The sequence below is a fragment of the Nannospalax galili genome, unplaced genomic scaffold (assembly GCF_000622305.1).
Source record: "Nannospalax galili isolate Female #2095 unplaced genomic scaffold, S.galili_v1.0 scaffold281, whole genome shotgun sequence".
NCBI classification, from domain to species: domain Eukaryota; kingdom Metazoa; phylum Chordata; class Mammalia; order Rodentia; family Spalacidae; genus Nannospalax; species Nannospalax galili.
In genome coordinates, this window is record NW_008349068.1 from 4,612,405 (window position 1) to 4,639,432 (window position 27,028).

The 27,028-nt window shown below is 42.2% G+C and overlaps 1 protein-coding gene across 5 annotated transcripts in view; it reads right to left on the reverse strand.

The window, feature by feature from the left end:
- Positions 1-3,508: 3,508 nt before the first annotated feature.
- Positions 3,509-27,028, reverse strand: part of Klf7 (Kruppel like factor 7) — a 90,691-nt gene continuing 67,171 nt past the window's right edge. For 3 of the 5 annotated variants that reach the window (XM_017801392.2, XM_029569923.1, XM_017801391.2), the window contains 2 exons: positions 12,404-12,527; positions 4,421-5,687 (listed from right to left, as the gene is read on the reverse strand). In XM_017801392.2, the coding sequence (XP_017656881.1) occupies positions 5,636-5,687; positions 12,404-12,527 (176 nt within the window). In that variant the 3' untranslated portion in view covers positions 4,421-5,635. Of the gene's footprint in view, positions 5,688-12,403; positions 12,528-27,028 lie in introns of all 5 variants that reach the window. The other 2 variants (XM_008846187.2, XM_008846186.2) reach the window with 1 other exon arrangement.

Below are 27,028 nucleotides of genomic sequence, written 5' to 3' on the forward strand. Positions count from 1 at the left end.
GAAATTTTTCTGCCTCAGGTCAGTCCCAAGGGCTAGTATTAAAATGTCCCCTTTCCCGACTCTCTGCTCCTCCCCTGTATGTGGAACTAACTCCCAGTGTGGTTTTGATATACTGGCAATTTTAAGCATCCATTCCCCCAAAAGAGATTAGGCACTGGTGGCTACTCCTCTTAAACATCGGTAGCCCGTTTTCCTTCTGCGAAGGTACAACAGGTGCGTACACACACCCATCTAGGCATATGTGTATACACCACCCTCATTATTCTGACGTGGGGTCCTTTTTATGGCAGTAGACAGAAGCTGAAGTCAAAGCAATTTACGATTCCAAAGCTCACAGCTGAAAAAATTGTATAAATAGTCCCCAACCAAGAACATATCAACCTTCCCTCGTGACCACGGAGAGGGAGCCTGTTTGAAAAGAGTATCTTGTTTGGGATATTTGTGAAGTGATGGCCTTGATTTCACTCTCATTTTGGAACCTGTTTCCCGAGAATTGATACTTAAATGCGGAATACCTGAAGAATACAGTACTAGATTGGAAGGATGCGTGGAAGAAAGTTAACTGCAGCTTAGTTTTCTCCTTCCTGGGATCTGTTAGAAAGACCCACAGGGGAGATTTAAGTGTTAAAAGCAAGAGAAAATCCTGAAACCTCAAGCAGTTAGTCACGAGAGATCACATTATGTGCAAGCAGTTTTTGCTTCCTTTGACACATTTCTTTTGTCCCATCTCAAGTACTTCAAAGATCCTCAGAGACGTAAACAGGCCATCAGGAAGGCATCGATGTACACTCAGGCCAGGCCCTCCAGTTCCAAACTGAGCATCACCATGTTTCCCGAAATGTAACCCAGACACTCAGAGCCGGAGTCTTCTGCCCCTACTCCTGCCACTTCCAGAAGATGTAAAGGAAAGCTTCCACGAATTCATTTCAACCAGGTCCTACTTACTAGATTTCCACTTTGGCAATGTTCTGGCCAGCAAAGAGAAATGCTGGCCCTCCTAAAACTTTTGTTTTTAAGGAATCAATGACAAGCCTGATGTCTACAGTTAAATGGGTTGTTTCTGCCTTGGTTTCTTCCTTCTCTTGAAATAACTAAGGCAGAAGAGGAGATAAAAGTATTTTTCACTCTTTTTTACGCCATAAAGTGACTTCCACGGAGGAAATCATTTAAGGACCATTTAAACTAATCAATCACCTAGAGTTTTCTCTGGAAACCTACTTCTTTGTGCTTTCCTGTAGGGTGCAAGAGTGGAGGCTGCAGGCAGGATGCTCTGAATGAATGGGACGAGCCCCACCCCCAACCCCATTTGTCTTCCCTTAGATGCAAATAGACACTGATTATTTGATTTCCCAAACTCAAGTCCTTAAAAAAAAAAATCTTCTCTGGCTTCAAAGAAGATTTTTTTAAAAAAACAAAAAACAAAACAAAGCAAAAAACAAGGAATCCATTCTGCTCATCACGCATGAGGTTGGCTGTCTTTTTACCCTGTTATCATCAGGCAAAGATGGAAAAGGGCACAAGAGGTGCAGGTGAAGAGGAGATGGCATCAAGAGAATGGGCATTTGAAGGGCTTCGTGAGAGAAGTTGGGAAGGACAGAGAAATGGCCAGCATGAAGGTCATTTTGGGGTCTCTAATCTTTTTTTTTCTTTTCTTTTTTTTTTTTTTTTTTTTTTTAATGTGTGTATGTCATGGAATCCAAACATCTCTTTTTTCCTGGACAAAATACTCATCACCACCAGGCATGAAGCTGGGCTAGTGAGCTGCGGGTGGGAGGTTGGGGCTAAGGAGCAGCATTACAATGTCAGATCTCCACATCCCTCAGGGCCATGTGGAAGAGAAAGAGGCGTAACTTGAAATAAAGGAAATTGTCAGTGGCTTAGAAACACTTCTTCTATACATCCAACTCTGAACCCCACATACAGTGTGCTTGAGAGGACAGCCTAGGAAAGACCAGCCAGGCTTCTCCTTTCAAATGTGGGATTCCCTGGAATGTTAGGAGGTAACGGTTTAAATGCAAGAAGGATTTCATGTGTTTCAAATGTCAATTACACTATTCTAGATAACCAGTCCTCTTGGGAACAAAGCACATGCTGAAGTTATTTCTTGGAAAAACTGCTCAATGCAGAGGCTCTGGGCAACCATCTCTGCCACTTTTGAAGAGGATGGACCATTTATCATAAGCCCATTTCCAAAATGATCAGGGCTACCCACTCCCCAGTCAGGACTGGTTATCCTTCACAGATGTCAATCTGGGCTAGAGAAGAACAGTTTCAAAGCCATACACGTAGCACCCACCAGATTCTCAGGCCAATTCCCACAGTCAACAATGACCCCAAAGCAAGCAAGCACCATCATGGCATCTCAGTGCATCCTGCTCTGAGAAAGGTCAGGAGCAGATTACAAAGGACCTCACTGATACAAAAGAGAGAGGAATTACCAAACATTTCAGACACCAAGGAGGACCAAAGGGCCTTTGTTCTGCCACATTCAAATGAGACCAGAGATGACAAGGGAACAAACAGCAATGATTATTCTTTTGCATTTTTTTTTTCCTTTTTTTTTTTTTTAATAGAGCCTTACATTGGTCAGTTAAAAAATTAAATTATTATAAACCCTTAGTAATAGTATTTTGAGAGGCAAGAGCAGCTCCAGCCTGGGGGAGAACGTTTGTAAATGGTGGCGGCCATGGCTTAATGCCATCCCTGGCATGTGCGTGCATTTGCGCCGGAGTCTGCTGCAGAAGGGAAAAGAAACAACCCAACACAATTTAGGGAGTCTAAAGTTTCATCTAGTGCACTGACTGGAGGCGCTACAGTTTAATACAGCTGAGGTTCAATGTCCCTCACACATCCTTCACCCAAAAAGGATGTACCACACATTCAAATATAATCCCATGGTATGCCCTGATGGACTGGCTGCAAAATGCACTCAATAGTAGTAGAGAATGAGATTGTCAGCGAGCAGTGCTCTAGAAGTTGTTTCTAAGTCATGTCTACTTTGAAATCTTTGGAATAAAACTGATTTCTTTTTCCTTTAATACCCTCCAACTAACATACATATAATTGCCTCTGGCAAATGGACAGATTGTGTGTGTGTGTGTGTGTGTGTGTGTGTGTGTGTGTGTGTATCTATCATTGGCAGGAGGTAGTTCTTGAGGGGTTCAATTATTTATTTAGAGAGGGTCTTGCTATGTAGGCCTGGCTAGCCTTGAATTCTCAATCTTCCTGAGTGCTGGGATTACAGGTGTATGCCACTATACCTGGCTTCAATTATTTTATAACAAAAGGTGTCTGTAGTGTTTCGAATGTATTGATGTGATGTTTTGTTAAGACAAGGCTAGATGCTATAAAAAGAAGGCTCGGTAATAATAAGACTTCCCTCCCTGAAAGATCGACAGAGTGTGTGTGTGTGTGTGTGTGTGTGTGTGTGTGTGTGTGTGTTCAGGGTGGTGTTTTTTTCTTTTTTTTTTCATTTTTGTTATTTTTTTGCTTTGTTTTTTATTATTTATTTTTTGGTCTAAATTGAAAAATTGTGAAAGAAAAAAGAAGGGCCAGACCTCGAAACACCTCAAGTGTCCACTGGCAGCTACAGCATTTGTGACACAGGTACCTTTACCCTCAGACGAGTAGTTTCAACATTTCAGTGAAAACAAAAGTTGCAGAAAGCTGAGAACCCAAGTACCAAGGATCTCGAAGATTGCTGTCGTATATGTGTTTGTGTTGCTTACATTATTATTTCCTTGAAAAGACTTCAGTTTTGCATCCCAAATATGTCTGGGGTGGCATTTTAACAGTCAGTGAGTCAAACAGTCAAAGGAGGGCAGGAGGGAGCCAGCTGGAATGAAGGAGCAGCAACCATGTGTGGACCAAATGCCATTTTTGTTTGTTAGACGTGTGTCTTGAAGGGATGGTCCCAGAATATACAAAATATACAATCTGTCTTAATAACCACCCCGCTTGCTTGCATAGGCCATTTAATGGTCCTAAAGGCAGTCTTTGGAGTTGAGGCCAGTGCCAGCTAGCTAAGAATGTGGGAAGATAAAGACCAACATTGGACGTGTGTGTGGGATGACAAGTGAGCAATGTAACCCCCTTGGAGTCAACTTGCAGAGTAAACGTGAGACCTCTGCTGATCCTGGGTGCTCTAGGTCACGAGTCATGGTGGGCCTAGCCAAAAAAAAAAAAATCAAATAAAAAATAACCCTAGACACATCACAAGAGAGATACCGTCACCCCTTCCTTAATGGTCATTCCCACTGTGGTGCTCTGAACTGTGTATTTTAACAAGTGGGTAACATGAGTTCAGTGGGTATGAGAGGGAAGGGCAGGGTGATGTTTTGTGAAGCCTCTAGACTTGGGAGGCATCCTCAGATTTCCCCACTCCTGGAAAGAGTGATATTTTTGGCTTTTTGTCAGGTCATAACCCAGAGTTAGATTAAATACGCAGCTGCCCTTTGAGACTAGCAACATCTACGCTGTAACTGGTTATAGGGTAGCAATGACAGTGGCTGCTCACTACGAGCTGAGGTCATCATGCCTCAGGGAGGATGAGAGAACTGTGATGTCCCGTCTGATTGGCTGGTTCGAGAGCTGGACATCCAGGTGCCGAGAGAGTCCTGGAGAGGTTTAGTCCATGGAGAAAAGATAAAACATTTAAGCTTCCAAATAAGCTTTTTCAAGTTTTCATTAGCAAAAAACAGAGAGATTTTAAAAAGAAAAAATCTAGCACTGGCAATAAGGTGAGGCTCAAGGGATATACTGTGATTTATCATCAAGGACTTTATTCTCTTGGCCACTTTGCAGTCATGCTAGAAGTTTCCAGAATCCCTAGTGCATATGATGTGCGAGAGTCAAAAAAGTAAGAAAAGAAAACTCCTCCCTTGAGGGTGAAGTCTAGAGAGACGCAGGCCAGAAAGGTGTAAGGTGTGAATCCAGAGTCTGCCGCCACTAAGGCCGTTTATCAACTCGAAAGATCTCAATGGTACTAGAAAGAACCAAAACCAACCGACAGTTCTGTGAGGAAGTCTGACGCACGGGAATAGTAGGACTTTTCACACACAAAGGACAAATAAACCAGGAGTTAATTTTGGCTACCAAACTGCAATTTGGTTTTCTAGGTTGTTTTCCCCCAACCATTTAGAAAGAAACATTAGTGCTACGCATATGCAACTGTAAGATGTTGTATTATCCTATCAAGTTGCACTGAGAAGCAAGTTAGGTGAGCCCCTCGTACTGCCGTCCACTGTGGAGACATCACATCCATTTGCTTGGATTTCCATTGGCAACAGCAGGAAGTAATTCCAATAGGACTGAAGTCAGCAGCCAGCGTGCCTTGCTGAGTTCACCTGGCTTCCTTCTTCTTTGTCTTCTTCTACCATCTGGCTAGGGAAGGCATAAGGAATAGATGTATATATTTTAAATATAGTTGAGTGCATGACAGTGGGTATGTGTGTGGGTCTGTGTGTGAGAGGGTGTGTGTACGTGTGAGTGTACATGTGTGTACACAGAGGTTTGTAAGCGAGAACTTTCTTCTGCGAGGCAGTGTTCCTCGTCTGAAGTCCAGCCCTCTGCCTTACGGCATTTCCTTCGGACAATGGCCGATGCCACGGCCAACTCTGGCCTTTAGGTTTTTTTTTTAGATATGTCTCTTCATATGGAGGGCAAGATGGTCAGACCTGGAGAAACACCTAGAACATACAAACAACAATGAGGATATCAGAGAGGGCCAAAGGAAAAATGCTACTTCTATAACCTTAGGGAATGACCAACCTTAAAGACAGAATGCTGGTGAATGGGGAGATAAGGAAGTGTGCCGGGCAGGGGAAGTCAGCTCAGGGGTTAAACTGCTTTGGTTCAAATCTCAGTGCTTCCAGGAGCTATGTCACTGAGCTCATTAACCTCTCTATGCCTTAATTGCTCATCAGTCAAATAGGGATAATCACAACCTTGTACTCATAGGTTAGTTGTAAGGATTAAACAAGATGAATATTAGAATATTGCATCACACATAGTAAGATGTCAATGCATGTTAACTCTTATGATTATAACTGTAATTATTAAAGAAGAAACAAATGCAAAAGTGCTTTCAAAACACATGTCGTGCTTGTATACTGTATACAATAAAGAATAATTAGCCTGTGTCATCAGATAGTAGAATACTGATGCCTCAGCATCCAGATTTTAGTCTCAAGCTTTATGATGAAAGTTCAGGAATACTGCCTGTGACTCCCACAAGCCAACACAGGCATGATGTATTCAAGTCAAGGAAAAGAATGGATGAGTGTGTTCATATATTATGTTATAATATTCAGGCTTTGTGCCGGGGCATCCCCATTATCACCCTAGTAACATCTTCTCCCTCCCTCCCCACCCCCTGTATGTGTATGCTAAGGCACTGAGCTGAGGTCATATCAACAGGGAGTAGTGGAACTGAGATTGGAACCCAGGCAGATCTCTGAGGAGCCCATTCTTTTGGACTAACACTTGGCGCCTAAGTTTCATTAAGTGAGCGCCTTCCTCAGCAGATGCAGTGGCCATTTCCCCTCCACTTTCCTTTGATAGTGGACACTTGATAGTCTCTTGGGTAGTAACCCTTCTATGTTCTCAGTAGTATGGGGTTGACCTTCCTTCTAAGGCTGAAGTATGGCTGCGGCCATACTTCACATGACTCACAGAGGCCAAAGAAAGGCATCCAACAGCTGCTGAAATTATTGGAATAGAGAAGCTCTCTTTCCACTGGGACTGCTAAATTGCTATAAGAAGAGCTTGGAGCTGCTAGTGCCCATATTGCCACTGTGGGAAAGCCTGCTGGAGAAGGAAGTCAGCAGAGAAAAAGGCGATGCAGAGGATGGAAAGAGAAAAAGGCTGGATGATAGCTGAGAACCTGGATCCAACAACTCTAAAGACAAACTGAATTCTGTTCTTGATAGTTAACTGAGTTAATAGCCTTTCAAACTAACACCAGTATGAGGCAGGTTTCTGTATTTTACAACTCATAATGTGGGCATTTCCATGTCCCAACAATGTACAGTCTAAGGTTCTGGTCTGGAGTACCAGTTATGTGAGCATGTAAGACAGCAGCCATGCTTGTGGCTCTGGCTGTGTGTTCTCCCTCTGGCCCCCTCTCTTGAAGCCAGCCCTTTCCTAACCTATGAAAACAGTCTCAGGCCTCTGTGAAGTCCAAGCCACCGCCACCACTCAAAAGTCTTGCTAGGACATTAGCAAGCCACCCTGTTCAGGCTAGCAGGGTTTCCTGTTCAGAGCAGGACTTCCCCATGTTTGCTCATTCTTCAAACAAACTACAAATCCACCCTGTCCCCTGACCCCAATACTCTCCACACCCTCTGTTTGTTCTCATTCTTTAAATTGGGTGCACGTGCAGGACAGATCCCCTTGAAAGGAAGAGAAATAAGACAAGGGGAAGATGAAAAACTCGTGGAATGGGGAAACTACAGCAGGAAACAGTCTAATCCAAAGACACACTGCACTGACAATAATACCAGTCCCACCTGCTTATTTTAGGCCCTGATTTGGAACGAACAAGATATTTGAGTCAACCCTTAGAGATAACCCCGAAGGAGTTTTAATTTACCATAATAGGGATATAACTATAGAGTCTCTAGGGAATCGCGTTTTTAACTTGCACGGTTCTGTCCTGTCACGGGGCCCACTGCCTGTTCACTTTCTTGGCCCCACTTTCTTTCTGTTCTCCCACCTTCCTGTATATGAAAAACTAGGGAGAGAATATTCAAGCTAGGAAGTTCTCTGTAGCTATTTTGTTATGAAAGATAACATGTTCATAAGGACTCTAAATGAAGAAACTAGACAAATACTAGACAAGATATTCATCAGAAAATGGCCAGGCCAGGATATGAACCCAGCTAGTCTGACTCCAGAGCCCACACCATTAGCCACATCTGCTTTTCAGGCTTAGACAAAATGAGAGCTGAGCTACCAGTTTAAGGAGTCTGTGGCAAGAAGAACATTGTCCTTCCCTTTAAAAAGGTCTACACTTCAGTCTCAGAACTGATGACTGTGCTTAGTTACACAGCAAGGGGTCGAGTTGAGCATGGACTTAATTTACTAATCAGCTGGAGGGACATAAGGTAAGGATATTATCCTAGATTATCCAGGTGGGCCTGGTATCATTTGTTGGGCCCTTAAAAAAGGAAGACAGGACAAAAGTGAATCAAGGAGACACAGCATGGGAAGATTGGAGCAGCCTGACGATGGTGGAATGAGGTCTCCAGCAATGGCTACTAGAGGAGGCTTCCAGAAGCTGGAAAAGGCCAGAAATAATCTCCTCCCTAGAACCCCTAAGAAAGAATGCAGGCTGCCAACACCTTCATGGTAGACCAGCCAGAGACTTATGTTGAATTTAAAACCTACAAAGTGGCAAGAGAATAAATTTGTAAAGCAAATAAACACAAAGCTACATTTGTGGTCACTGGTTGCAGCAGAAACCAGACCATCAACCCAGAGGATCGGCAGTTAGGGCGGAGTTAGGACTGAGAGAAAGCAACAGAGCAGGCACTGAGACTCCTGTCCGTCCCAAGAGAATGGGGGGATCTGAATTGGTGAGAAGAAGAAAGGCCCTGGAAGTGGGTCAGATGCTTTTGCTTTCCTTTGTATGTCCTGGGAACTTTCAGGGAAACGTGTCCTTGATGCAGAACTTTATTCATTCAGTCATGTACTTGTTCAGCTTTATCTCTGCTTCTGCCATTGTGGGATATCTAGCAATGTATGTTCATCTATCTGCCTTTATCCTTCAATCATTTTCAGGGGAAAAAAAACCCAAATCTTTAACATTATATGAAATGCAAATACATCCCAACCGATCCAAATGAGCATCCTTATTTGTTCAAATTCCAGGAAACATATTCACCAGAAAGGTTTCTCTTTAAATTCAATATGCCTGCTAGATACTTAGTCATAATTAATTCATATTCATTCATTTACACTTACTGAGCTCTGTATATCAATAGTAATAGGTAATAGATAAACTCAGCATCTGGAAGTACAGAATCAAATAATTTAAGGGTATTATACCCCAGGGGGTATTCCTAACTACACAACAGCCTGATAGCCTTACGTAAGGAGGTCTTTAATGACTGAAATTTAGAGGACTAGCCAAAGCCCACAGTTATTTCTCTTGCCTATGATAAAGATACCCTGAACTTAAATGGGTATTAAGACAACAATAATTCTCTAGGAGACCAGAGGCTGAGACACTGGCTGATACTTCTTATCACCTATAGGTGTACTTACTGCCATAAAGATCAAAATCCTCAGCCTCAACTATCTAGGATCTTTTATGGACCACCTTAGTAACAGCTGGATTACAACTGAGCTAAGTTGGAAGAAAGGTGTTCTGCCTGCTGTCTGTATCAGATGTGGAGCTCTATTTACCACCAGCAGCAGCACCCTTGTGTTCTCTGGGCTGTGAAAGGACTCATCCCTCTAGCACTGGGTCACTTGGTGGACCACATGGTTCTGAGGGTGAGGATCTAGCATAGCTACCTTACTGGTTTCTCCTGCAATCCCAACCCTGAAGTTCACAAAATTCTGGGTCTTCAGGGGCCCTGCAGGTGAAGTATGTAAGTGGAATGAGCCAACTCTAACAAACACACTGCAGTCACAGATGCTCTCTCTCCACTTCTGATAAGGCATGTGTATAAAAAAATATTCTTTTTTTCTAAGAGGAGGCAACAGAGCAAGTAGGATTCTTAGAAATAAATTCATGCTTTCATGTTGGGGAGACAACAGGGAGCAGTAGAGAGAGTTAAAAAAAAATCATCACAACAGGTAACTGGAGCTAGTCAGCTCCAGTCCATGACAGGCAAGTGGGAGTATGAACCTACAGTGGCCAGATATGATTGTTCTAGATAAAGCCAGAAATACACACTTGTTTTATATGTGACATTTAACAGTCTTAAGCACTGGCAAAGAAAATAAATATAAATATCTCATGTATTTTTTTTTAAATTTCCCAGGGGACAAAAAATATCTAAGTTATACATGGAATCTGTTTAAGGATGGGACGATCAAACCTCGCTTCATTTCTACATAAGACAGGCGGACTGCTCAGAATCCAAGAGGCACTGCAGCAGCAGTTATACTCACACACTATGAAGCCAACAGGGTGTGGGCGCCTGCTACTGGCTCAAGATGCCCTCTGTTTCCAAAGGTCAAAGTCTTCTAAGGAATGCCAGGTTCCTAGTCACCTGAGGCTTTCCTTTCACCTGCTTTGGGGCCATTCCAGTCCCTCAAGACAGCTCCCAGACCTGTCTATTCTTAGCATTCTAGCTATAACTGAAATGAGACGTACTACCTATCACGACACTAGTGAGCTCCAGTCCTTGTTTCTGACATTGAAAAGACACTGCTGACTTAGGGAACAGGACTCTGGTGTACTTCCAATCTCCCCAACAAATATCAGACCACAGAATTTGTACTATCTCTACAGCAAATTCTAACTCCAGAAACTGTAGTGTACTTTGATGAAGAAAGTAATGTGAAAGATTAACCAAATCACCCATCACTGATAGTATCCAATAGGTTTGGATACTACATAAACCACATAAGTGGACAACTGAGTGCTAATATATTTGGTTGCTGGGAAGTTACAAATTCCTCAGTTGGTTAATTTGAAGAAAGGAAAATTAACTGGAAAATTCCTCATTAAGGGTCTGTTGTCCACTTCCAAGGACAATCCATAATGCCACAATCTCCAAGTTACAGCTTCAACATCCTTCAGGGATGTGGGGATGTGTGACTTGTGTACCTACTGCCATCATCCATGACAGCTCACAAAGAACTCATTGACCCTGGGCCTTACAATGGAAGGCTCTCCTCACAGGGCTGTGGCAGAGTCAACACCTGCAGGTTTCTTTATTAGCCAGGGCTGGAGAGGACTGAACCAGGAACACCTGGGATGGAGGTTCAAGGAGGATGTCAAACACAGAGACACTTGATCGGGACACACTGCAGAACAGCTGCTGCTTCCTGTGCACTCAGAAGGCCTGCTAGGGAATAAGATGGAAATGAAACAATGGCTGTGCTCCTGGGTAGAACACAGAGCTCCCAAGTTAGTGGGAGACCATGGCTGCTAGAGGCATACTTCCTCAGCCCTGGGGTGAGGGTTATCTCTGTGTTCCAGGAGGCATGGGGTTCTTATTTAGTTCCTAGAGGATGAAGATAAGAGGAAAATAGCCTCTTCAGGAAGAAGGGGGAGGAGGGGGAAAAGAAGGAGGAAAGACAGAATTGTCCTTTATAAGCATTCTGAAGTACTAGGCCAACTTGGCCAGGCATTAGATTTGGACATCACTGCCCTACTCTTTAAGTAAGCAAACACTCCAGAGGAAGGACTAGCCAGTGGGAGGTGCAGGTGTGGAGCACAGGGACTGGGAGAGGCAGGATGTGAGAGATTTCATTTCCTCTGAAGGACACCAGGCCTCTGTGGACATTCTGCTCACCCCTCCTGCCATCCTGAGAGCTGCTGCCCAAGCTGGGGAACCCTGAGGCTTTCAGGGGCTTTTATTGTATTAGAAGCATTTTTCTCATCATAACCAAGACCTTTAGTATTGCATTAAAAAGATGGTTAATTTTCTTAAGCTTCCTTTTAAACACAGAAATAGGATTAGAAGGATAACACGCTCAGATGCAAGCCCGTTATTTGATTATGTCTAAACCTAATCCTGCCTTCACCTTGGCCTGCAGAGTCTCCATTTTGGGATTTATTGGCTGATAATGCCAGGGCTGTCAGATACTATTACTTGGGTGGTATCTGTTGCTACGCTTCCACTATCAAATGCTGAAGGTTTGAAATTAAATTACAGGGTGAGTTCTCAAAGTGTTGCCATCTTTTGGACCCTTGGAGCCTGTCTTTATGGAGGAAGGAATAGTCCAGACCACCAAAGAGCAGGAACTTCCTTTATTAAGTTCATTTCCAATAATGCTTCAGAGAAAATCCTTATAATCTTTCTCCAATTAAGCAAACTTTCCATTTTTTAATATTATAAAGGATAAGTAAAAGTGGTACTGATGATAATAAAAAGGTCAGAAGAAGCAGCTACAGGTGAGCACTCACTACTTTATTATTTTTTCTAGTATACTATAATTCTCTGCCTCACCACCTCCCTGAGGGTAGGAACTACATCCTAATAACCAGTCGCCAGCACTAAGCCAAAGCTGCTGTTCAGTAAATGTCTGCGTGACTGAACCATGAATTTACACCACGTAAGAGGATGCACCTCTCATTGGTTTATACTCAGTAAAGAAGTAAAAGTATTTCCAGGAGCGTGTGTGAGAGACTTGTGACAAATCCAAGATCATGCATGTATACCACCCTCCAACCTACTGCGCTATCTCCCTCCCTAATCCAGTAGTTTCTAAGTCCCCTTACCTGTCGCAGTGGTTGCATTTAAAGGGCTTTGCACCTGTGTGTTTCCTGTAGTGCCTTGTGAGCTCATCGCTCCGTGCAAAACGCCACTCGCATCCTTCCCATGAGCACTTGTAAGGCTTCTCACCTGCAGAAGACATGAAGGACCATGGTCAGCAATGAAGAATCTTATACTAGCTCAGGTTCTGCTGCCTGGCAGTTAGTCTTGGAAAAGCTCTACTCAGATAATTCTAGGCAGGACAGATCTCCTAACACAGAATATCACTTTTGAAAAAGCCTCCTGTGTGCTTTCTTTTTTCTTTCCTTTATTAACCTTCAAACATGGCTTCACAAGATCCTTGAATTTGGGGCTATCATTTCAGTTCCCAGAGTCAGAGCATTTCCTTCAACTGGTGAGGGATCAATTTTTATTTATTTTCTATCCCCCAGAGCACTCTGACCCCCACAGTCCAAGCACAAAGGAAATGTGCTATTTTCGTCCAAACCACAAATGCTTCTAATTCTATTTTTCTCAAGAGCCTACAGTAATTTACCATTTCAGTCTTTTTAGTCCCTTCTCTCCCCTTCCCTTCTACCACAAGCCATAGCCAGGTAGCTAAGTGACAAGACAAACAGCTCAGCCTCCCAGAGCCAGGGTTCCTTCCAGTAAATGTTAAGTAGATGGACAGACAAGAGGTATCAATTGAGAAAGAGGTTAAAATGACTTGCTGATTCCTGTTATTCATGAAGAAACCTAGAAGTGCTAGAGAGGAGGCCTGTGACTCAGTGGCTTTTCTAGAGTGTTCGTACTGGACAGCAATATACATTATTACAAAATATTTTAGAAGTCAATTTGTAGAGGAAGTTTTAGCCACAGGGACACTGCTTAGAAGCATGAAATTCAAGCACTTGTGCTCAAGTGACCTTTTCACAGAATAAATACAGATGGAGGAATGTGGAAGAGAAAGTACATGACTTTGCCTTGGACCCGTTTTTGTTTTTTTTTTTTTTAAAGCCATCACATCTGTCACCAAACAGGACAAATATTTACCCTTCCAACTATATAGTGGCCCAGTCTTAATTAAATGGAAAAATAATGTTTAAAGGCTGATGGAATAATGAAACAGAGCCCTTGCCATTGAAAGGCAGGTAAGCACAATGGTTCAGGGTCCAAAGCTAACCTTCCTGGGCTTAGCGTCTACCTGAGCCCCTATGTCTGGCCTTGGGCAAGGCTGGGTAACCTTGGACAACTATCTAACCTTGGGCAAGTTAACAAAGCTCTCTCTGTGTCCCTATTTTCTTACAAATACTAATTATATACACCTTAAAATGTTTGAAAAGAATAACTCAATATGGGTACAAATTACATATTAATTAGAACAGTAGCTGGCACAGTGGAGATTCATATTTCATGGGTAAATATTATAAAGTGTATAACTCGAGGACAGAGGAGATGTCTTTGTGAATAAAGTGCTTGCTTGATACATACACATGAGGACCTGAGTTTCATCCTCAGCTATATATTTTCTCTGTGAAAAGCTGTGTGTGGCTGTCCACACCTGTAGTCTCAGCATTGGAGAACTGGAGACAGGCAGATCCCTGGAGCTCCCTGGTCAGCCAGCCAGCCCTAGACAAATAGGTGAGCTCCAGGTTCAGTGAAAGACCCTGTTTCAAAAAACGTAAAGAGAGGACAAAGCCAATGTCAACCTCCTGCCTCCCCATACACATGCACACACACGCACATGCACAGTAAGTAATAAAGTACATAACTCATAATTTCAAGATAGAGAATTGCTAAAGTACTATGAATGTGCCTGTTTTGTTTTTTAAAACCATTTTCAACAGCTAGATCTTCACTACACAGCCCTTAAGATATTACCCAGTTACTGCACTTGACCTACTTTTTCTTCCCACCTTTCTCTTCCCTTTAAACTTGACACAAAGCATTCACAATTCTCTATTTGTATCACCTGGAATCAAACCAAACTTGCTTGATATTTTTATTCATTAAATTGGTGCCCTAGTGAGCCACTGCTCTGCAAGAACCACAGAGGGATGAGACATGCAGGCATTTCTTTTAAAGAAAACCCAGAGCACATGAAGAAGCCCAGGAGGAAAGCCATTCATTTTCTGAAACCAGAGGTAGGAGAATGAAACACTGATCAGTATTAAGCTCACCTTTGGCTCTTAAAAGAGGGCTGGAGAGTTGGGTCAGTGGTTAAGAGCACCGGCTGCTCTTGCAGAGGACCAGGGTTCAATTCCCAGCACCCACATAGCAGCTAAAAACTATCTGTAACTCCAGTTCCAGGGGATCTGACACACTCTTCTGACCTCTACGGGCATTGCACAACATGGGTACACTCCCATACGTGCAGCCAATACACTCATACATGTAAAAATAATAAACGAGAAATTTTTTTTTTAGAAAAGGATGTATTTGCTGCAGGGTGCTGAAGAGTAGAGGTGCCCCTAAACTTGAGAGTCAGCACACATGTGAAGTGACCTTGCTGAATTCATTACAGATCCCAGACCTCCATGTCTTTATCTGTTAAATGGGAGTGGACTTATTAGTAAACCTATAATTTTGAAAAAATAAGCTGTAGGGCATAAGACAGGTTTCTTGGGCCAGGCATTTAGTGGCTGGTCAATGTACCTCAATTCCTTCCCCAATCCCTGTGTTTGTAAAAGCTGCTAGGGAGAAAGGCCTAACCAGATATTGCTAAAAAACATCCAGGGCACATGGCCCCAGGCAACCAGGGCTAGAGTCACATGGTCAGCTTAAATATTGAGAAACAGGGAGTTGTTTTAAGTTTTAAATATCTTCTGTTTGTGGATGGGGAATGACCTTGAATGCTGTTCAGATATGTTCTGAATAAGAGGGCTACTGAAAGAGAAACAGAAGGTTCTAGTGACCTCTCTGAGAGATTAGTGGGCATCATTTACTTAATACCACGGATCACCTACAAGGTTCTTTTATCATATGGAGATCTGGTACTAAAATAAATAAATAAAGAGGCACATAAGTGTTCAGAAATTCAAAATGCCTTCAATTCCCAAAGACCTTCAAATGTAAGAAAAACTGGAGTTCCCTAGCATCCTGGGGATCAAATGCAGCCAAAATGCAATAAGGAGCCTAGGAAACCCCATGAAACCCTACAGCAACAAGCCAACATCCATTCCCCCAAATCAGCTTCACACTGGAGCTGATGGTTCCAGCACAGGCAACTGTACCACGAAGAGCTCAGGAAGAGCAGAGACAAGAAAGGAGGCTGAAGTGGGCGCCTCTAGGCCTTTGTTTTCCTCATTTCAAGGTATTTGCTTTTCTTTTGTCAAATTATTGTAACTGGTTTTGACATACAACATTGAGGTACTTTATTTTCCCGAAGACACTACAGATGCTTAGTTCATTCCCAGCACACATTACCTATGCTATGTGGAAGTGAGTTCGGAGGCCTGATGTCTATGACTCTTTTGCTAGAGGGTACAGTGAGGTTGCAGGGGGCTTGACGTGGCTAGGGTCTTTTCTCCCAGCACAGTATTCTACTGGGTCAAGTGCTATTCAGAACAGCACAGAGCACAGGCCCCTTTGTGCTCTAATATCTTAGCCAAAATACATTGCAGGAACTCATTAGGCTGTTTGTTTGTTTTTTCCCCATGTCTAAACAGTTTACCTTCAAGATACCATTTTTGCAAGTATCCCATAATGAGAAATGTATAACTGAAAAATAACTCAGACAAATTAAGGAGCAGTACCAGCACCAGGTAGGGGTCAGTGATCAGAAGTAGGAAAGACACAGGGAGTTGGGAACTCACCTTGCCATTTAGGAAGGAGCAGGGCTTTAGGCTACCACACCTTCCAAGTGCCAGTCTCTACTAGTGAGGCACGTCTGTGAAATTCATGTCACCATTTTCAGCATGGCCAAGATGGCTTCTCCCTAGACCCCAATACCCTGCTTGATCTGAGGGGTGGACCCACCTCTACCTACAAGGCATTAATTAGTTTTCATCCTAATTAGTCTACCCAAAGGACATTTTCCCCACATCACAAAAGGCTTAGCTTTCTTTCTTTATAAAGGAATTTCTTTATAAAAGAGAGGGGTTTTTTGTTGTTGTCGTTGAGAGAGAAAAAGAGAGAGAAGGGGAGAAAAAAGATGGGACAGGAAGGGGGTATGAGGGAAGATGAGAGGAAAGAGGAAGGAAGGAAGAGAGGAGAAAGAGAAGGAAAAGGAAGAGGAAGGAGAAAGGAGAAAAGGAACAGGAAGGAGAAAAGGGGAGGGGAAGAAGAAGGCAAGAGGAGAGATAAGGGAAGAGGAAGGAGGAGGAGGAAAGAGAGGGAAGCAGGAGAAGGAAGAGAAAGAGGAGGGAAGAGGGGGTGGCAGTTCAGTTGTAACTGGAGTAAGTTTACTGCAAACTGTTCTTCCTGGACTTTAATCTTCTTCTTCACCCTTCCTTCCCTCCTTCTCCCTCCCCAGATAATCCTCCTGGGTATAAAATTGGAAGCACACCATCGGTGCTGTGTGTTACCAAGAATGGCAATACCATTCAGCCTGCTGCACCTCAAGAGTGAGCAAAAATGTCCAGGAGAGGTAGGCAGAGAATACAGATATAAAGCATTATAACTGGAGTCCCAAAGGGATCACAGAATGAATGGAAGCCTACACATCACACACAGGAAGACAAGCCTGCACACCCAGCTACGCACCCAGTTCCTGGTGTAGGAAGGAGAACAGTCTTTAGAAACACCCCCCTCCAATTTGAGGGTGAAAATTGAGACCCACTTTGCCTCTCCGGCAATCACCTCAGGAAACTTGTTTCCCTGAGGAGTACATGCCAACTCAGAGGTGATTTACAGCCAGATGAGGGCTCTTAGGGAGAGGTAAGGGTGCCTGAGAAACACAACTGACATTTAGCAAGGTTGAATTATGGCAAGAATTCACATGCTCCTACAAAATGGATCTGAAATGGAGTGTGCTCTAAACCAGCCTGGCATTTCCTCTGCTCCTTCCAGGGTCACTCTCCCTAAATTGTCATCATCACATGGATTGATCAAACAGTACTATCATAAATACTTTCTGAGCACGTATCTCCGATATATGTAGATTTATTCATGAATTATATAAATGTACTAAAGTCCTAGTATATTAGGATATTGTAAAACATATATTCAATAGAGCAATTACAAAGAATGAGGGCAAATTAAATAGAAGCCATACATTATTCTCTTCGTGCTCAAAAAGACTGTAAATTAAATATAAATAGAAGTTACACATTCCTCTTACACTCAAAAAGACTGAGCCGCACAGTCCTGCTTCTGAGGCCTGGGTCCTGGAGGGTAAATGGAAGCAGCTTTGCTCCAGCCCCATCCTACTGGTCTCCTGCTTCCATTCTTGGCCCCCACAGTTTATTCACCCTATGGCAGTCAGAGAATCCTATGAAAATGCAAATCACAGCATGCATCCCTTTCAGGGGACTTTAACATATTATATATCCATAGAATTGGTTTCCTTGACATTCCATTGGGTTTTATTTTTTGCATTTATAAACATTATTCTGAGGGCTGGGGAGATGGTTTGGTGGTAAAGCGCTTGCTTTATAAGCATGAAGGCCTGAGTTTATATCCCTAGCACCCACCTAAAAAGCCAAGAGCTATGGCCTGACCTCTACATGGGTGCATACACACGTACACACATGAGCCTGTACACACACATAGACCATGTATACATGCACACACACACACACATGCACAAACCTTTTTTTTCTGTAAAAGGTGGCGACAGACTGCAGCAGGCTGCCAAAAATATTCCCTATTCAAAAAAGGTTGAGATGAAATATCACTCTCAGAATAAAAGCCCCGCCTACAGAGACCTCAGCTTGCAGCCAACGTGACAGGACTCCTGACTTCCCTTCTCATCTCATCTACCAAGCTCCCCTCTGGAAGTCACTACCTCACTGCCCTGTTTCCCCACACCCACCTCAAGGCCTTGGCACCTGTTACGCCCTCTGCCTGAAGCCTTCTTGCTCCCTCATATCATCCTTCATTCACTCTCTGCCTCAACATAGACCTACCCTCACCAACCACTGAAAAAAAGCAGATAAAGGCTGACACAGTGGCACACACTCTAGTCTTAGCATGTGGGAGGTCAAATCAGGAGGATCCAGAGTACAAAGCCAGTCTGGGACATAGAAGGAGATCTTGTCTCAAAACACAAAAATAAAGCACAGACTGTGTGCGTCCCTCTATCATTTTGAAATGAGATGACATGTTGTTTGTATGTACTCGTGTCCCCTTCCTCTACTAGATTCAACTTCAGACAAGCATCTATTTTGCTTTGTATGATGCCAACTGCCGCACCCTTGTTGAATATGCTAAACAAAAACAAAACAAAACAAAACAAAACAAGAAACCACATCTTGATTTGCAACAAAGACATAGGAGCAGGGCAGCTTAAGAAGAAAAATTCATGCTTGGTTGTTTAAATCCGACACTGTCCTTGGAAGCAGACTTAAATGTGCTCCACCACAATGAATTCAGTATTCCTTCACCATCAAAGTTCATCTCCAAATCGTCCACATCTCTCAGAGCCTAAAGAAAGACAATCCTGACAACCTTCAGGACCTCAGGCTCCTGAGCAATGTGCCCCCTGGGAAGCCAAGTGCGTCATCTTATGAGGCTCATTAATGAAGATTCTCTCTGAAGCCGGATTAGAGAGAGCACCACAGATACAGCAGATGCACCAGGCTGCAGGTTCACCTTTAAGATACAGATGGTAGCATGAAATATGAACCCAAAGCAGAATCATGCACTCAAGGTTTAAAGAGCGTTGGAAATGAACACTTGCATATATGCTCTATGTCCACTTCCTGATCTGCAAAGCTTCAATTTTCTAATGTCTTAAAAGATGAGGACTTTGACATGCTTAGGTTTCTGTAAAAACTAATTTTACCTAAAGAGAAAGTGATTACTAGACATCCAGGTATGTTAAGGTCCTAGTCCTTTTGGGACTTGGATTAAGAACGTGGAAGTTTCCCAGATCAGAAAATGGAGAGGATAATACTTATAATGGATTCATATTTCCTTCAAGGATACCCAAAGACCACCAGCGAAGACCTGTAAATTGCCTCCACATCCCACTCAGCAGCATTAAAGAATGTAAACCATGCAGGGAACAACTATCATGAGGGAAAATGCCACTGAGCTTTCCTAACACTGGCAACAGGGCAACCAGCAAACACTTGTTCAGGCTGTAGGTGCTGCAGCTAAAAAGTACCGACTCGGGAAAACTGTTCAAGTTTATGGTTCCAGGTGTATCTTAAATTTTCTCTTTTTCTCCAAAAAGGCTTAGCTGAATGATGGAAAATAAAGCAAAGACTGTACTTCCCAGAATTTCAAAAGCATCCACAATAGCTACGCCATTAAGTACGTACTCACTCACTAATCTACGTTTGCCATAAAGTATGTACTCACTCACTAATCTACATTCCATGTTGACTTTCTAGTCATCCATTACTCACTTGCCCAAGGTCTCCCAGGTGCTAGGACCTGAGCTACTACATTTATACAAAACACTTGCCACTTTCCAAGGCAGATTAGTATTCATTCATTTTTTAAATTTTATTCTTCAAACAACTTTAAAGCAATGACTGGCTTAGGTTAGATTAATTCTTCACAGCCTAAGTATACACTTTAAGACAGCTGTTCAAAAGTTATTGTATGCAATTTAAACCACATGCTCAAAGAGGTGCAGGCACTATTTCAGAATATGGACAAGAAGAGAGAAATTTTGACTTACTCTCAGCCTCTGTGCTGTCCAATACAGTGGGCACAGGTCACATGTGGTTGTGAGTACATGAAATACTGCAAAGGTGACTACCGAACTGAACCTATAATTTTAATTAAAATTTTAAAAAACTGAAGCAATATAAAAATATTTTTGTACTCTTTGTAGGACCATATTTAACTTTTGCCATTGAAAATTTAACATAAGTTGAGATATGCCAATAAGTGTAACAGACACTACATTTTTGAAGACTTAGTCAAAAGAATTAAAAATATGCCAAATTAGTACGTTTTTTATATTGATTTTATGTTGAAGGGATCACATTTTGCACATGTTGGTTTAGGTAAAATGTAGTGCTAGGATTAATTTTACCTGTTTCTTTACTTTCTTATTTTTCCTTTTTTTTCTTTATGGAAATGCTGGGGTTGGAGCCCGGGACTTTGTTCACACTAAACAAGCAATCTGCTACTGAGCTACATTCCTAGCCTTCTTTCTACTTTTTAAAAATCAGATAACTAGAAAATGTAAAACTACCTCTGTGGCTTATGTGAATTTCTGCTCTGGACAGCATATACTTATATTTTTTCTATGCAAGTCCCCCCACCCCCAACTACCACCTCAAGCCTCCCCATATTACCATTCCCCCAGGCTACAGCCTTACACCCAGTGCTCCCATTTCCATATTCTCATCTTGGGAGAAGCACGTACTCTCCCATACTCAAAATCTTGCAGTGATTCTCAACCACAAGAGAACTGGAGTCCAGCCTCTGGAACCACACCCAATTACTCCACTTCAGGGAACTCTCATGTTCACTATTTCCTCCTGCTTCGCCTCCCTCTCCCCCTCCAGTTTAACAGCAGCCCCTCCCTTAGTTTGGAGGGTTCGCCTCCCTGTTGCTACAATGAGATCACCTGAGCCACTCTTCTATGTAAGAATCTGCTTTTAGAACCTGTGCATGACATCAAGAGCCTGACGAAGAGATAGTTAAGCCAAGGTGTCAAAGTAAAGGCAGTCAACAGGCATAGAAAGAAGTAAACTTTGCAGTTTAAAAGGCAACACATATAAAGGCCTGGGAGCAGAAGATGCTGGAGCATTTAGGAAATGCTAACTAAATCCAGAGACTCAAAGAACCCTTCTCTGATCTCCCACTACCAAATTTAATAGGTGATTGGAGTCTCTCTCCCTGGCCACAATATAAATTTCAGGAGAGCAGGAACCATAACTGACATCCTTGCTTTATTCACAGAGCACAACATAAACTTTCTACCAGTGTATGTGTATATACATGCATGTGAATACACACACACACACACACACACATCCTATAAAAGTGCCATAAGAAACCCAAAGTAATTTCTTTCAGTAGTTTGTGTCCCCATAGTGGCCACTCTTGCCATAAACCATTACCTAGTATGGCAGATTTCACACTTCAGTTTGTGTTAGAACTCCCCGAAGGTCTAGGAAAAAAACAGGACTCCACCCCGAGTGTCTGATTCAGTAGGTCTGATTCATTACAGGAGGACCCAAGAATCTGCATTTCCATCAAATTCCTAGTTGCTGCTGATGCTTCAGAAACCATTGTTCCAATGGGGAAAGAATGGATTAATCATCATTCTAGTCCTGCCTCTGCCACATAATAGCAACGTGTCCCTGTAGAGTTATTATTTTCTTTAATACTTAGTTCTTGGGGTTGGGAAGATGGCTTAGCATGTAAAAGTACTAGAAACACAGGCCGGATGGGACCCATGTTAAAAAAAAAAATCTGGGTATGGTGGTATATATCTATAATCCTGGCATTCCTACAATGAGAGGGGAGGTGGAAACAGGAATCGCCCTGAAATTTGTGGGTCAGCCAGCTTGGAATACATAGTGCAGCAGCAGAAACAGGAGAGACCCTGCATCAACAAAGTGGAAGGAGAGAACCAACTCCTGAAAGCTGTCCTTTGGCCTCTACATATGCTCGAGGCATGCACACATGCACAGCCCCCCCCCACACAATTTTTATAGATTTAAAAAAGACAAAGTTCTCAACTGTGTTGAGAAGGATTTTTTTAAAAAAAAAAAATCCCTTCCTACATCCTTGTTAAAAAGATTTGATGGAATCTAGTATGTAAATGAGACTGGCGAACTTCTAAGTCCCACACGAATGGGAGGTCTTTCTATGATCTGTGATGGGGGGTTATCAGAAGGGAGATGACATGTAGGCAGCCCCAGTCCCAGAGGACGGTATAAAGAGAGCTCCTGTCACTTAGACATGAGAGCACATAAGGGCACAAGCTTCTTCATGAGACACACCAGAGGGCAGGCAGTGCACTGAGCCACTTCGTGGGCCACCCCTGCCCTGTACAGAACACACAGAGTCAGATAAATTCTTTATGGCCATGTTCCATTTTGAACAACTGAAGAGTCTTTTAAAATGGTCTTTGGGAGGCAAAGTCAAGGTTCCTGGTAAATTTGTTTGACATGTTGGAGGAAAACTGGGTTGTCATAAAAACTAGAAACCAATCTAGATGCTGAAATAAGTTTAATTGTTGAGGGCTAAGAAGCTTTTGCAATGTGCAACATGTGATTTCAACACATGTGCTTTTAGACACCACATCATATTTCCAATAAGCCAAAGGATACCACAGAATGTCATAGTCAAGTTTCTTTTTTAATTTAAAATGTATGAAGTATCATAATATTTTCCAGTGAGGTTAAGAAAAGCATAACCAATTAACATCACACTCCCTCCACAAAACAAAGCAAGACCCCCACAATGATTAGGATGAGTATAGTGCTGTTCCCACAAGAATATAAACTCATTTAAGAATTTAGGTATAACCACTGAAGATTATCTTTGGCTACATAGCAAGTTCAAGGTCAGCCTGGGATACACTGAGAGTCTGTCTCAAAGAGAAATGCCCACTTGAGGTTAAAACAACTACTTCTTTTTTTTTAATTAAACTAAAGATATTTTTGTTTGGTTGGTTTTTTGTTTTTTGTTTTTTTTTTTTCTTTTTTGGTCTTTTTGAGACAGGGTCTCCCTATAGCCCCAGCTGTCCTGGAACTCACTATGTAGACCAGGCTGGCCTTGGCCTTGAACTCACAGAGATCCGCCTGCCTCTGCTTCCCAAGTGCTGGGATTAAAGGCGTGCACCACTACTCCTGGCTAAACTAAAGATATTTTCAAAAAGTGGTTTTTATTTTGTTTGTATTTTCAAAAATATTTTTAGCAGCTTTTTGGAGATTAGTCTAATGGAAGCTTGACGTCACTTGGAAATTTAAATATATTTTTGTTGATTACCAGTTAAAATTACAGTTAAAGACCAGGTATCTCTTAAGTTTGAAGAAAGAAATTATTAAAGCATTCACCTTTTTCCTTTCAGCATGACAACTTCACTACCGTGTGAACTAATTTGATATTAATCTGTAAGATGTCTCTTCAGTTTAGTAGTAAAAGTATTCTCCTATAAATCAAGCTCTTACCATTCAATTCGATATGTTGATAAGAACTGGATGTTCAAAAATAGGTCAATCTTTTGGATTTGCTTTCAAATGTAAAGATAATCACAAAGGACTGAAAACAGACTTTTGCAATAATAAAAATTTTAAGAATTAAAAAAAAAAGTTTACTTTAGCTTACAACATGATCTCAGCATGGTGATTGACTATGCGAGGAGCCAGGACGTTTCAGATGAGGCCCGGACTGCTAAAGCAGAAGCACAGAGCAGGAACCTTCTCCTAAAGTCCAATCCATTTCATTTCAAAGACTCAAAATTCAGAGTGCACAATCAAGTGAGTCTATTCTTCTTGCACAGGGCTTGGTAGTTTAGAAAAAAAAAAAAAAAAAAGGAACAATTGTGGAGCATCCGGTGTGGAGCGAGGGTCAGCCTACCTAATACCCTCCTAGAGGTCTTTAGGGAGCTAAGGGTAATGTCAGATGACTGAGTTCTTGGGACTCATAGGCAATGGGGGTGACTGGAAGGCCAGGTGGGAGGGAGCGAAACTGAAACAAGCCTCGCCAGACCTGAGACATATACAATGCTCACCAATGGCACATTTGGTTGATGACTACACTGACTTAGATGACCTGCACTTTGCATTTTTGTTAACTGAAAATTGAATAAAATGAGCCTGAATTGCCAATGGTACACACACACACACACACACACACACACACACACACACACACACACACACACACATACACACACACAGAGCAGACTAATACAAAACCACCTCTGCTTTGGGAAGCTGTAAAATGACTAGAGTCAGCAGCCTGAGTATATTTTGATTAAGATCATAATGATGTTAATTCTTATTCCTGGATTATAAAAATTCTGATGGTGGAGAAGTAGCCTAAGCATATCAATTTTGCTTAGGTAACTTAATGAAAAATTTAAAAAACAAAAAAAGGTAATTCTATCAATCCCAATGAAGCTCAATTTCGATAGTTTACACAGAGATAATTGAGGGAACTCCCCCTCCATGCATTACCATTTAATTGAATGCATATGGATCTGATTCCTTTAGAGGAAAATATCAAACCAGAAGGTTTAAATCATCAATAGTCTACAAATTCCCTTCCAAGGTGGTCAAACATTTCCCCACTGGCTAAATCAACCCAAATGTCCCTTTTACCTAAGAATAAAAGTCTAAGAAAATATTAATCCCCTCCCCCCCAAAATCTTAGCTTCTTATGTTTGACAAATGGCAACCTAGGACAGAAGTGGTTTCCATACTACTGCTTAGTAGTGTAAGGAGAGATTCGTGAAACTATGTCACCTGTTTTCCTACCTTATCAGCTACTTTACCATACATAAGCTCCCTGCTCCCCATCCTCCCTAAACAGCCGCCCAGCCTTTCACTGAAGTGTCTTCTACTTACAAGATGTCTGTCTTCTACATGTCACCCACTTCTGGAGTGTTTTGCCTTCTCAAAAAATTCTAGTCATCTCTATACCTTCACTCTTTGGCCACTTATTTACCATTTCTGTGGGCAGTTGGCTTTTTATGCTATACTCTGTCTTAACTGTCTCCACCTATACTAAAGTATTTTTTAAAATGGGGCATTTTGAGCAAAGGGCTAGAGAGTGCTCATCCTTGAATAAGACTCTACTTCAAACTGCTACCTCCCAAGGTGCAAGAAGAAGAAAAAGGGGCAGAAAGACTGTAAGAGCCAGAGGTGGTGGAGGGCCACAAGGAAACAGAGTTTTCCAGACAGCTGGTTAGTTACTCATATGAACTCACAGCAATGGTGACAACATGCAAAAGTCCTATGCAAGCTCAAACCAGAAAAAAAAAAATCCCAGCATAGACATGAGGAATTAGGTAAGAGGCTCCAACCTCACCTAAGGCAATTGTGGCAACAGATGGCTCTGGGAGGGGTATAGACAGTCTCCTTCAAGCATGGGACTCTTGGTAGGTTAACCAGGCTCCAGTGAATGGAGCCACACTGAAGGATATTTAGAGACACAAATTAGACTCTCTAAACCTTATTATGTATGTGTGTGTGTGTGTATATATATATATATATATATATATATATATATGATATATTAAATTGGGTGGGGCAATACAGAGAAGTCAAAAAAGTCCAGATTAAGAGGTAATCTAAATACCATCAAATATATATTGTATGAAAATTGCAAATATTCAATTTTTAAAGTGGGGCATTTTATACCTACGACTTGGTAAACACTAAGTACATAATGAGTGTTCAAGGCACTAATATAGACATGTTTGCCTCTGTGATCAGAATCTAACATAGGCTCAAATACATTGTTTGTACCCAATACGTTTGCTAAGTAACAGATGAGTGATCAACCCAAATACAACAGCACAAAAGCTTTGTTCCCACCTTGTCATCCCAATCAGATTCTATCAGCATTAACTGTTGGTTCTAATGTCAACTACCAATGACATTGCTGGAGATGAAAATGAATGGGAAAGAGTCACCTCCCCCATTAGACAAATCCAAGTAGAAAACACCAGGTGTGCATACAATGCAGGGTCCAATGTGTTTGGTAAGAGCGTGTGTGTGTGTGTGTATGTGTATGTGTGTGTGTGTGTGTGTGTGTGTGTGTGTGCATGTGCACACCATGTAAAGGAGAGAAAGCCTATAATTCCCTAGGACCACTAAAGCAGAAGCCCCATAAGAGAATGCCAGGGACAAGAACAGTGGGTATCCAAGAGAGGGCCGACATAATAAAAGGTTGGGGGACAAACAGCAGTGGTTTATCATAGCAGAAATGAAGGGTGAGTATGTAAGGAGCAAGCCCAAGAATAGATAGAGGGGTGGTAACAGCCAGAACAAGAGGCCTCAATGACAGAATCTCTCTTTAAGAGACTGTCTTGAAGCCAGAGCCCCAGTTTGTGACATATATGTTTACAATTTGACACAACTTGTGACCCTCATATTTCCAGAAGCATATCCTCTATGAAGTGACTTGAGCAGAGGTGGTAGCACCTTCCCTCTGCTGTGTAACATGGTCTGGAAGAGATTTATCATACTGAGCAATCAGTTTACGTGCTATAACCCTACAAAACCAGTGGTCTTGTTAGAGATGTGTTGGAGAGAAGGCTCAGTGGTTAAGAGCAACGGCTGCTCTTGTAGAGGACCTGGGTTTGGATCCCAGCATCCACATGGCTTCTAACAACTGCCTGTAACTCCATTCCAGGGAATCCATGTCTTCCTCTGCAGGCATTGTACAACATGGATACACACACCTACATGTAGCAAAGACACTGATATACATAAAATTTAAAATTTGTAACAGCTGTCCCTTCAAGGGCAGCAACAGGTTTTATTCACCTCAGAATTCCCAAGACTTAGGAGACCTGTCACACACACACACACACACACACACACACACACACACACACACAC